This window comes from Lupinus angustifolius, chromosome LG02, assembly GCF_001865875.1.
Source record: "Lupinus angustifolius cultivar Tanjil chromosome LG02, LupAngTanjil_v1.0, whole genome shotgun sequence".
Classification (NCBI taxonomy): Eukaryota; Viridiplantae; Streptophyta; class Magnoliopsida; order Fabales; family Fabaceae; genus Lupinus; species Lupinus angustifolius.
The window spans coordinates 13,116,649-13,130,396 of NC_032010.1; the positions used below are offsets into that span (position 1 = coordinate 13,116,649).

Below are 13,748 nucleotides of genomic sequence, written 5' to 3' on the forward strand. Positions count from 1 at the left end.
ATTATTTTTGGTTCTTTACGATATAGTATAAGAGTGATTTAAACAATATCTCTTTAGAATTGTTAATGTATTTTGTAACCAAAAATAATAAAGATACATTTATTTGTATATTATTTGGATTTTTCCTCATAATATATCATGTTTTGTTTAACTTAATTGTATTCATCACATTTTTTATTTCAAAAATTAAAATTAGTTTTTATACAGGGATGGTTGGTGTAATGAAAGTATAAAAACTATAGGAGGTTTGTGTAGGGGTAGAAAAGTGAGAGGTGGTTTGTATAATTTTACTAAAACTCAAGGGGTGTTAGTGTAATTAACTCATACATATTATTTAATTAAAAAATAAATTGATAAATATGCGAGTACTCGCAGGCTATGAAGCACGGATTCGCCAAATACCCTCGCATGTCGGTGTCCGACACGTATCCGACACGGATACACTCAGATTCGCAAAGGATATGTGTCCATAGAGTATCCAAAAATAAAGAAAATAAAAAAATAAAAATAAATATCAAGACACGTATCGGATTTATTTTCAATAAAATATAGGATATATAGATTCGTTTTCAATAAAATATAGGATATATAGATTCATTTTTATGATAAGATAGATTTGTTTTCTATAAACACTCACTTATTTAAAGGTCACGTCATACCAACTTACCATCATACCACATTGACCCTCGAATAGCTGGTACTTTCCGATCCATAACGTCGCCGGCCGATGCTTAGTGTTATTGCCTCTACCGCCATAGGTAAGTTGTGAAGAGCAATCAGAAAAAGGCTTACCTTTCTTACTTCTTAGTTTCTTTTCGCTTAGTATGTTTATAAAGAGAATAGAATGTGTGAGTATTAATAGAGAAGATAAATAAAGGGTTTACCTTTATTTATTAACAGAAAAGAGAAGAAAGAGGGTAGGAGAGAATATTTTGATTTACACTTATAATTTTATCATATTTTATGTATTTTTTATTAATTTATACACGTATCCCTGAACGTATCATATCCTACATTTTAGAAAAAATGTGTGTCGACGTATCGGATACGTATCGTATCCGATACACGTATCCGTATCTGTACTTCATAGGCGTTCAACACCTAATCATAGATACCAAAATGTATCAACTCACTGTTTAGATGGAGATTTGCTTCATAATTATATTGGTATTTGAACACCACATGAGATTATTGGCAAAGGCAATACCTCAAATCCTTTGTCCCTTCACCCTCTTTATATCACACAATTTCTAAAATTGCTCTCAGATCCCATACATACTTTTCCTTATATCCTTATTCCTCTTTGACTCTTCTCTATTGTCTTTTCCCTTTTATTCATAGTCCCAAATCCCACGGCTTTGTTTTGCTATCAATTAATAAATGATCCCCTTCATGCTTCATGCTTTACCCTATTCAATCACCAACTTTGGTCTCTTAATGGAACGCGGAGCTGGCAAGAAGGAGAAAGTATATGACTTCATATGTATATCATAGAGGAAATTGTGACGATCTGTCACTAAATATTCCAAGGGTTTTGTCATCTATGGTTGAACCATGATTCCCAATCAAGGTGTACATATGAATTAAATAAATTAGTTTTCCATCAATAAAGCATATATAACATCTTTATGTTATCATTAATACTATTATTTTATTACTATTAATATAATATTTAGTATGAATATTATTAGTTTTATTACTATTTGAACAACTTTGAAATAATACAGGATTAGTTTTAAAGATGGAGTTGATTTTCATAAGTGTAATTTTGTTTATATCTTTCATATGTTATTTGTTATTTTTTTGTTAAGCTGGTTTGAGTTAATTGTGAGTTGGCTGTTTGATGAAGTGACAACACTTCAGTAAAGTGGACACTAGCGGTAATGCTCATGATGGTGTATAAGTGTAGAAGTTGCGAGATAAATCGGCTAAGGTGAGGGAGAAGATCATTCTGGTCTTAGAGTTTTTCATTGAAGTTCTTCATGTGAACCCTTTTGATAAAGACTCTTAGCGCGATCTATCTTGGTTGATGTTTGGCCAGGCTCACAGTTGGATTGAGCTTTTGGTTTATGAGTAAGCAGTGGAATGATATAAGTAAGATAAAAGAAGATGAAATAGACTTGAGGTGATATGCACCATAATACTTTAAGGTATTGATAAGCCAAAGTGATGCTCGCCACAAGAACTTGTAATCTTGGTTCAGCCAAGAAGGTTTGGAGAATACTCTCACAAGGATTCGATCCTCAATTTACAAAAAAATATGCTTAACTTTACTTATTTATTCCATTGGTGAAAGTCTTACATTTATATGCAAGTCAACCTAGCTCTCATAGTTGTGAAAGAACAAAGCAATAAAGACTAATTCATGGTGATCCAACATAGGATACTATTTGAAACTAAGACTATTCCTACACATGTTCAATTCGAGTAACATGTATCTAAATACATTCAAGACTGGAATTAAGGACAATAACTATAAGGAAGAAAGCATAGGATCTTTGTTGATGCTTGTGTGTCCATGGTTTGTTAACTTGAATAGCTTAGGATCCATTTGCCTTGTTAATGCCATAGTCGAGCCTTGGGTAGCTTAGGATTCCTTTCTTCTTTAAATGCACAACTTCAAATTAAGTAACATGGTGACTGAGACTTAATGCCTTCATAATATTCCACGACAAGACTTGATGAGCTTCATAGAGTTCGTGTATTCTTTGAAGACTTGGCTCACAATTTAGCACATGGTAGAATGCTGGAGTTATTGACTCCATAATAGCCCTCGGTTGCACTTAAACATGGCATAGAATCCTCTTTGTCCAAGGAGAGAATTAAATGGCCTAGGATGTCATTGGTGTAGGGTTGTCCAACAAACCAAGGCTCCAATGGCTAGAAAATGGTCATTAAGCACCATTAATGCACACTTAAAGTCACCAACAAGCACATGGAAAATTCCCTCGAGCAACTTTATTCCAACAACTCTAAAAATGACTTACGATACTCCTGAATGATTTTTTTCCAAGGTGGATTATGCTTCAATGGTCGAGACAAGGTGTTAAGGCATCATTAATGCCCCATTTAAGCCTTCCACGGTCACCATCTTTAATCTCACAAGCATTTCCTTTCCAAAAACCATAATAGCCTTTATTTACTTGTCAAATAACATCACACAAAGTTAGAGTACCATTGGTTCATGAAAAATAAAAGTTGGTCCAAACATTAAGTGTCGGTTACACTTTTAGGCTTGGTTTAAGTCTCACGAGCCATTTTTCAAAATAAGCAATATTTAAGGGCATATTTATTAAACAATCACTAAAATAAATGAAACTAAGTGTTGGTCAAAAATTGGCCCACACAATTATTTCAAAATTAAAAATGTTCCATGCCAAACATGTTGGCTAGGCCTAACTCGATCAGGCTACGCCACCTGATGCGGCAAGCTAGACGCATGCACCTCGATCAGATTTCCTAGCCCAATTGGCCCAGCGCTTGGCTCTACACTTGGTGCGTTAGGATACTCATCTCGGTCAGGCTTTGTGCCTGATGCACCTGACCCCGTGCTAGGGTCAGATTTAGTGCCTTGGCCAGGCCCCTAGCCTGTCTCATGTGCATGGTGTGGTCCATCCTTGGCTCGGTCAGAACCATTGACCAAGATGCTATTGAACATCTTTACACCTCTTGGGCTAACTTTGGCTCACCATGATGGATCAACGCTATGAGTTGTCCAATGGCATTTTGAGTCATTTTTGCATGTGCCCTAGTCATAGGACTACTTATGCCTTCAAGGCCATCATAATCAAGGTTGGACTCTTTAGGTATTGCATCAGTTCTTCTCTCTGATTTCCTCAAAAGTTAGAGAGCCTTGTAGATTAGGAACTTCATCGGGGAAAAATTTCTATGTAAGAGTCCTTAATCTTTTTCATAACTCTGTATAGAGTCTTAGATATTTGATTGTGCTGAAAATATATGTATATGATTGAATGTATCGTATCCTACATTTTAGAAAAAATGCGTGTCGACGTATCAGATACGTATCGTATCCGATACACATATCTGTATCTATGTTTCATAGCTCGCAGGGCAGGTATCATGATACCCACTCCTACCTATAAACTATTTTTAAGGGTACCCATTACAAGTATTTTAACGGATACCCACAAGGCGAGTATTTTTGTCATCCCTAAATGGAGAGAATAAACTAATGATAATATAAAAATATTTTTATTTCTTAAAAAAATGTAATTAAAAAGGAAAAATGAACAATATTATATGATTGTATAATTACACTAAAAATATTTAGTTATTTTGACATTTTGTCTCTTTAAAAACCCAAATTGAGGGAACTATAAAAATAGACAAAGGGTTTTGGAAAGCTTAGAAACCCTCTAAAATCTTGTCATCTCCTTCATCCAACTCCCAAACAAGGGGAGACTTTCCAAGGTCATCACTTCTTTTTTCCACCAAAATCATACTCTCAAACAAAGCCTAAACATTGCTAATGATGGTCAGGGGTCTGCTTCTCTGGAAATATGCCTCTTTTGAAGACTTTGTGGCAAATAAAAACTCAAGAAAAGATTAAATTTTATGGTGGCGTGTGCTTCACAACAATTCACCAACAACTGATAATTTGTTCAAGAAAGTGCAAGTCAGAAATATTTGTGCTGTTTGTGAGGAAGCATAGGAGAATGGAGTTCATGTATTGTGGGCCTTGTGGCACTGTACATCCTTGAATGTTAGCAATGTTCAAATTTTGCAGAACAAAGTGAAACCTCCAGTTCAACTTTACACGGAATTTAAGGCATTTTGGGATATTTTGCAAGAGTCAAATGTGGACAAAGGAATGAATAGAGACGCAGCTTCTAGTGTGGCTCAAACTTCTGGTTTGCAGAATACAATTTGTAGCCAAATTGTAAGACTGATTGATGCAAAAGGCTGGTGATGAAACAAGCTTTGGTGTATGATGGGAACTATTAGACAATTTGCCAAGTTTTTTCACACTTGACTTTTTTCCTTCATTCATAGGGAGGGCATATGGCTGTCAGTGTCACTCATCATCTTTACCATTGTGGTAGATTAAAGTTTAAGTTCTTTTTACCACAATTGTAGGAAAACACAAATAACTCCCGAAACCCCAATATTGCAACCACAATAGTGGTTAGAAGGGCATATAAAATACTGCCCTGCACTATGGGGTCAATAGGGTCTGCTTTGATAAACCCTTGCCTTTTTGCACAACTTGTTACCTCCAGATATATTGCTTAACAAATTAGTCTTCCACTTCAGAAAATAGTCTACCCTTCAACAACAACAAAACTTATGCTACTGTACACTATCTCTAACCCGAGTTTAAACTGAGCAATCCAACAAACTGAACTAAGAATTTATACTGAGAATGTCAAGGCACTGTTTGATAACAGAGCAAGCACCATCACCCTCCCAATCGCCAAGAGGCAAAGTGACAAATCTTCTCATGCTTACTTATTTCCTACATTGTAGGCCACAATCAAGCGATCATCAAGCACTCCGACATGAGGAAAATATTCTAAATTGCCAACAATAACTACTATAATACCAGAGAACAAAATCTAAAATTAGTGACTCGTCATTTGGAATGAAATAATGAACAAAGTTGAACTATAATATATAGAAACAAGATGAAACCAATCAACCATAGAGAAATTTGAACCAAACAAAATTGTATCATAATGGAATAGTGAACAAATTTAACAATTGCACTAAAATGAGTTCAAACAAGCCAAAGAAGCACAGCTAAAACAAGAACTCTGAAAAAATTTGTGATTTGCAACAATCACTCAAACCTAAATTCCTTCAAAAAGCTCTTCATCTCACTGTACTATTCCATATTTAGGCCTTAGAAGCCTGTTTTTCCTTTGCCTTCTGTATCTTCAAAACCTTTTTAACAATCTTTTGTTCTTCAACCAAGAAAGCTCGAATAATCCTATTGAACAAAAAATATAAACAACTTAGTCCACCAATCAAAATTACAAAACTTATAAAAGCTCTCATAGAGCTGTCAAACCAGAAAAAAGGCAAATGTTAGCACATGCTGGCTTGAGCTTTCTTTCTCATGGATCAGTCTAATTTTCACCATGAAAACCATTAATATCCCCACCTTATCATCACCAATTTCCGCAAATCCCAACGTTATCTCTCATAACTCAATATTTGCCACAATCTAGTCTTTTCTAATGTATTAGATCCCCAGGATGATACACAATAAAATGAATGCATAATGCCATGCAGTATAAATAATTTTGTAATCTACACCGTAAAAACACATTCCAAGTTCCAACAAATACAAATTCCAAGTTCCAACAAATACCATTGAGCATAAAGGAGTTAAACAAACCTCTCCCGGACAGCGCCTCCGGACAAAACTCCTCCATATGCACGGTTCACAGTCCTACGGTTTCTAGATAACCTTGATCTCTTGTATTCAGCAGGCCTCAAATGTGGAATCTGAAATTACCAAACACAAATTAACAAAGTATAAATTAACACAATCAACCTAAAAATTAAACATTCATTAGATATGACACAATCACATAAATAATCATATAGTGTAACTTAAATTAAATATATAATAGATTTAAAAAAAATGAAAAGTGAATGAAAAATAGTACCCCTTGAATCCTCTTGCCAGTGACAGGGCATTTAGGTCCGCTAGCCCTTTTCTTAGTAGTTTGATAAACAAGCTTGCCACCTTAATTTGATGAACAATTAGAATATTCGAAGGAATCTATTGAAATTGGGAATAGAATCGAAGACTTACCAGGGGTCTTAACCACTCTGTGCTGGTTGGATTTGGTGGCATAACTATGCCGCTTACGATAGGTTAGACGCTGAACCATTTTCTATCGAGTTCGGCTTTTGCTTCTGTTGTTTTGAGGTGCTAGGGTTCCAGAGGAGGTAATGATTGTGCCACCGTTAGTTATAAAAGGGGAGTGTTTTGGGCTTATGGGCTGGTGGTACACATTACATGTGTAGTGTAATTATGTGAGGGGATTTGGTTGGGTTACATTCACATGGTTTTTGAAATAAGTGTGAAATCATGAATTAAATTGCAGTAAATAAATGGCTGTAGAAAAATTTAATTTTTTGAATGTATCTGTATATTATTAATGTAAAAATTTATATACAGTTAATACATTATTTGTCATTCATTTGTATTACATTTACATTTTTTAAATAGTCAATGATAATAAAACATGAATGATAGATGAAGCAATAATAATAAAACTCCTACACTTTTGGTGCATACATTTTTTCTTTATTTTTTGCTAATTGTTTTTTGTATAACCAAGAGTATTCTCTCACGAGTAACGAATTAATCTCATTTAGATGTAGGTTGTCTCTCCCCCAATAAATATCATTCACATGAATTGAATCTTTGACATTTTGTTGACCTATCCAGCATCCAATAAAGTCTTACACTACTAGATCAATAACTTGTTGATACTTTTAATTAAATACATGTATAATAAAGGGAACTTTGAATGAATATATCCTTGTTTTTTTAATATTTTTTTATGATTGTTTCTTATTTATGTGTTAAAAGTAATGTTATATCACTCTGAAAGATATCATAATACCATATATAATTATATGTATTATATAATTAATTAAAATAAGTGAATAACACAATTATCAATATCGTATTTTACATAATGCATATACATATAAATAAAAATAAAAATGCATCAAATAAGTATAAGTCTTATATAATTAGTATTATAAATGAAAATACAACTATCTCCTATAAATACTAAATTGTCTCCTAATCCATTCAAGTATTATTATCTTCATTAGATAATAAATTGACATTACTGGTTATATATGTAGTTGGATTATAACTATCTCCTTCTTCTTGAGGAAAAAAGTCTAAATTAAGCTCTCCATCAATAGTAACATTCTTTTCTTCAACAATATCTATAACTTAGAATATACATTAGATTAATTTGTATAGAAATTGGAATGTACATTAGATTAATCTAATGCATATCAAATTAGAATGTACATTAGAGACTAGAACAAACCTTCATCATCCTTTGTTAAATCGTGTATTGGATTTGACAAGTCATAATAAATTTTTTTTCTATTTCATCATAATCAACCAATAGAGTTTCTTCATTTTCGATAATCCAAATATCTACATTCTTCACACTCTCATAGTCAACAAGACCAAGTATTTTTCTTTTATTGATGACCCTATCATTTCAACAAATATGATATATGAATACAAAATAGTCCAACGCCTAGTAAACATTGATAATTAAGTTAAAATAAAATGTAGGTAGATCACAAACCTACATTTAAGCCTAAGCTATAGTGCACATAACTAGATCATTCAATCTCCTATGCTCCAATTTATTCCTCTTTTTTGTGTGTATTCTTTCAAATACACTCCAATTTTTTCACAACCAGAAGAAGAAGTTGTTTGGCTGAAAATTTGAATAGTTAATTTGGATACCATAGGAGCACTAAATCCAAAATTTGACCTCCATTAATCTAAAAAATATTACAAAAAGACTAGTATGCTATTAGAAATCAAAGAGCAAGAAAAGAATGAAGAAATTTACCTCATACTCACTCATTGAAAAAGTGAAGCCAATATGGCCTATTTATGCAAAGGAAAAGACTTGTGATTCAAGCAAATGAGTGATACAAAGTTATGCAAACTAGCTTTGAGTCATAACTAACTACCTAGCTCCCTAACCACCTGGCCAACTTCTAAAGTAACCTCTAAAATATCTTCAATACCCCCTCAAGCTTGTGAGTGAATATTTACCACTCAACTTGGTATCTTGATTTGAAGCATGATTCTGATAATTGAATCTTGAAGAAGAAATAACAATGATTAACCATCCATGATAGAAGTTATATCTAAACTTAACTACCATGAATAGAAGCTAACCATCCAACGCTTAACCATCTATGGCAGAAGCTATATCTAAGTTTAACCACCATGGACTGAAGCAAAGCATCCATTAACATTGAAAGAATGAAAAATGGATCGAAATCTCGATCTTAATGTGATTGGATTCTCAATCACAGTTATATTCTTGGTCATAAATATCGACCATTTCTCCATGCAATTAATCTCATGGTTATATATATTGTTGAGAGTGAAACTTCGTTGTTGTAAAACGAGCATTATGATGATGTTATGTGTGTGAGAGAGAGGTAAGAAGTAGAGTAGGCAAAGGACACATTATTGCATCAATAAACAACAAGAAAATAAAAGAATCGTCCAAGAATCACTTTTACATGGTTGCAAAATTTTGAAGATAGCAATGCCAATTGCAACAATCCTTTGGATGAAGAACTCGTTGAATTTGATCTTACTAAGATGGAACAAATTTGACTCACGAGATGAGGAAGAAAAACTGATATATAAAATTGATAGTGCCAAACTGGGTTTGGAAGATTAGACAATAACCTATAGAATCTAGAGGTGACGTTCATGATTCCAATTAATCCAACCCCTGTAATTATTCCCATGAGGGAATTTGGAACAAGTGAAGCTACAACTAGGCTCTCAATTACTAAGATACAGATTAAGATGTTGAGAGTGAAAAACACGAAGTGAATGAATCATGGCCTGAATTTCACAATGTTACAAGTTATGGTGCTAGTATTAAAAGCAATGGCTATCAAGAATGAGAAAGAAGAAAGAAAGTTGGCTAATATATTTTTTGCAACTCCATAATATCCATTAAGTTGTTGGCGATAAAAAAAACCCTTCATTTATGCAATGAATGTGGAAAGCCACCAATTGACATGAATGTCATGAATCCTGATATAAATGCACCAGAGTACCACACGCAAGGATTAAAGTATAACTATAGCCAATGCCAAAGTAAGTAGTTCCAACACATATAGATACAATGATGTAAATTATATCCTCAACCAGTTGTAACCAACATCTATATACATGTTGACCATTGATCTTTTTGTTAAGGTTGATAATTGTTTCTGTTGGAGCGGAAGACCCATGGAGAAAATATAATAGAGAAAATGACACCGAGAATTTAATGCGGTTCGGCAATTTACCTACGTCCACAGCTGAAGAGCAATAAAGATTATTCCACTATGATAAAAGAGAAATACAATTGTTTCACTCACTTCCCAAAAACCAAGTACACTCAATTTCACTCTCACTCAAGTATTTCTCACACAATTAGAACAATAGAACAATAAGAGAGAATATGCATTAAGCTAAGTATTTCGTGTGTCTTACAATGACATGAAACACTCCTATTTATAGCCAAAGCTCTTGAAGATTATGCGGCCAAAGGGAAAATAACATTAATGTTGGTTTCACCATAGCCACTTCTTTCTACTTGGCTAGAAATTCTCCCTTTCTTCAAGATGATCTTTAGCCACTTTTTTTTTTGTTCAAGAAAGTATTTTCATCATCTTTTTCTTTTAGCCAATATTCAATAAATCTCTATATTGGCTAAAAGACTATCATAGTTATTCTCCTACTACTCTTCTTCATGCTCATTAGAGATTCTGAATATTAATCAAGTTCAGACAATGACTGAACTTGGTAGTTGGAACTGGCTTCATCATCATGTCTGTCGGATTATCTGTAGTGGGTATTTTCTCCACTCTAACAAACCCTCTTTCCACTATGTCTATGATAAAGTGCATCCAGACATCAATATGCTTAGTTGTTTCATGATACATTGGATTTTTGTCAGATGTATAGCACTTTGACTATCACAATAGATGGTTGTTTCTTCGAGTTGTATACCCAACTCTTCAATTAGAATTTTCTCCCAAATGGCTTCCTTTACGGCTTCTGTTACTGCGACGTACTCTGCTTCAGTTGTAAACAAAGCAGAAATTGATTGTAGTGTTGCTTCCCAACTAATAGTACAACCACACAGTAAAGACATATCCAGTGAGCGATCTTCGGTTATTTAGATCTCCAGCATAATCCGAGTCAACATATACAGTGATCTTGTTTCCAACATCTTTGACTTTACCATACAGAAGCCCTATATTTGTGCTATCTTTCAGGTAGCGCATAGTTCACTTCATAGCATTCTAGTGAACTTTACCAGGATTTGCCATATATCTGTTTACCACACTTACTGCATGAGCAATATATGGTCTAGTGCATACTATGGCATACATGAGACTACCAACCGCACTAGCATAAGGTGCACTTGACACCTCCTTTTTTTCATTCTCAGTTTGTGGACACAAGGTGATTGAAAGTTTGAAATGAGTCGTCAATGGAGTAGTGATTGGTTTAACATTTTGCATGCCAAAGTGTTCCAACACTTTCTCAATGTATTTATTTTGTGACAAAAAGAGTGTCCCCTCTTTTCTATCCCTCTGAATCTTCATTCCCAAAATTTTCTTTCTAGCTCCTAAGTCCTTCATTTCAAACTCTATGCTCAATTGAGCTTTGAAGTTTCTAATTTCTGACATGTTCTTACATGCGATCAACATGTCATCAACATATAAAAACAAATATATGAATGACTTCTTTGCAAGCTTCTTGTAGTAGACGGCAACTATCATGTTCACATCTGGAATATCCATTTTCAAGCATGAAGGTGTGAAATCATCGATACCATTGTCTGGAAGATTGCTTTAGGCCATATAAAGATTTCTTCAACAAGCAAACATGATCTTTCATCCCTTGAACTTCAAATCCTTCAGGTTGTTTCATATAGATTTGTTCCTCCAACTCACCATGCAAGAATGTTGTTTTGACATCTAGTTGCTAAAGTTCTAGATCAAAATGAGCTACAATTGTAAGTAGGATGCGAATAGAGCTATGTTTTACCACATGAGAAAAACTTCATTGAAACCAATGCCTTTTCTTTGTGTAAAACCTTTGGTCACTAATCGCGCCTTGAATCTTGCATCTTCAACCCCAGGGATTCCTTCCTTATTCTTAAAGACCCATTTGCATCTAACAATCTTTTGAGCCTTCGGCCGCTTCACAAGAACCCAAGTATGATTTTTATGAAGAGAGTCAATTTCCTCTGTCATGACAGAAATCCATTAGGAAGCTTCTTTGTTGTTGATAGCTTCTTCATATGACTGTGGTTCACAATTATTGACATTATCAACAACATTTAGAGCGTGTGACACCAAATCAGCATAGTCATACTTTTTTGGAGGTTTTATATGTCTCCTTTGCCTATCCCTAGCCAACTGATAATGTTGTAAATGGGAGATATCAGTATCAGCACATGCATCATGGACTTCTTCTTGATGAAATGTCTTTTCTTTTGTTGGTTCCACCTCAAACTCCACCTTCTCCAAGATATTAGGATCTTCATTTTCACTTGATGACTCTTTATGAGGCTTTAACATTTTAGCTTCATTAAAAGTAACATCTCTATAAATAATGCACTTTCTTTTCTCAGGCCACCATAACTTATATCCTTTCATACCATTAGGATATTCAAGAAAAATGCATTTCAATGCTCTTGCATCAAGTTTTCCTTCTTTGTTATGAGCATATGCAGGACAACAAAATATCCTCAAATTTTCATAATTTTCCTGAATACCCAACCATATCTCTTCTGGAGTTTTAAAATCAATGGTCGTTGATGGACATTTGTTGATCAAGTAACAAGTTGTACTGACAGCTTGCGCCCAAAATTCTTTTGGCAATCCAGCATTTGACAACATACATCTTGTCCTTTCAAGTAAGGTTCTGTTCATTCGTTATGCAAGTCCATTTTGTTGTGGAGTGTGCATCATGGTATAATGTATCACAATACCGTGATCCTTGCAAAAATTTCTGAATTCTCTGCTGCAGAGTTCTAGACCATTGTTAGTTCTCAGTCTCTTGATCTTTCTCTCGGTTTGCTTTTCAATCAAGGTTTTCCACTGTTTGAACTTGACAAATGCTTCACTTTTGTGTTTCAAAATGAAGATCCACACCTTCCTTGAATAGTCATCAATGAATGTTAACATGTATCTGCTACCACTATGAGAAGGTACTTGGGAAGGACCTCACAAGTCAGTATGTACATAATCCAATGTGTCTCTTATTCGATGAACTGCAACATTGAATTTTATCCGACATTACTTTTCGAAAACACAGTGTTCATAAAAGTCTACATTCCCGACTTGTTGACCGCATAGTAATCCTTATTTGGCCAACTCGGCTAGAACTCTTTCACTAACATGATCCATTCTTAGATGCCATAATTTGGTGACATCAGAAGCAGATGTTGAGGAGACAGCAGCAACATCCATGATTGTGTTTCCTTGTAGCATATAGAGACTATTCTCTTTCTTTCCTTTCATTACAACCGTAGCGCCTTTAGATATTCTTATAGCTCCACCTTCACCTTTGTAGCTATAACCTTTTGAATCTAGTGTTCTCAAGGAAATCAGATTTTGCTTCAATTCTGGAACATGCCTTACATTTGTCAACGTCCTTACATTATGTCGAACATCTTGATTCTAATTGTGCCGATGCCGATGACCTTGCAGGGAGCATTATTTCCCAAAAGGACCTTGCCCCCATCTAAGGGTTGCTAAGTGGAAAACCAATCCTTAATGGGACACATGTGATATGACCATCCATAATCAAGTATCCATTCATCTTTTGAGTCGTGCTCTGAGACTATTAGTGCATATATACTATCATAGCTATTTGCTACAGTTGCATCTCCATATTCATAAAACTTTTCCTTGTCTTTGCGCTATGGGAAATTCTTTCTTATATGCCCTTCCTTGTGACAATGAAAGCA

General features: G+C 34.4%; 1 protein-coding gene across 1 annotated transcript; it reads right to left on the reverse strand.

The window, feature by feature from the left end:
* Nucleotides 5,604-6,935, reverse strand: LOC109336156 (60S ribosomal protein L34-like). The gene is made up of 4 exons (XM_019572577.1): nucleotides 6,785-6,935; nucleotides 6,636-6,715; nucleotides 6,362-6,471; nucleotides 5,604-5,950 (listed from the first exon to the last, which is right to left on the reverse strand). Exons 1-4 carry the CDS (start codon nucleotides 6,861-6,863, stop codon nucleotides 5,857-5,859), a joined length of 363 nt encoding a protein of 120 aa, XP_019428122.1. The 5' UTR covers nucleotides 6,864-6,935; the 3' UTR covers nucleotides 5,604-5,856.

What these genes read in the sequence shown, in the direction of transcription:
- LOC109336156 (XM_019572577.1), bottom strand. Translation starts at nt 6,863, where the DNA reads ATGGTTCAGCGTCTAACCTATCGTAAGCGGCATAGTTATGCCACCAAA. An exon ending in CAGAGTGGTTAAGACCCCTG is followed by an intron (nt 6,716 to 6,784) that starts GTAAGTCTTCGA and finishes CATCAAATTAAG; the next exon opens with GTGGCAAGCTTGTTTATCAA. An exon ending in CTGGCAAGAGGATTCAAGGG is followed by an intron (nt 6,472 to 6,635) that starts GTACTATTTTTC and finishes TGGTAATTTCAG; the next exon opens with ATTCCACATTTGAGGCCTGC.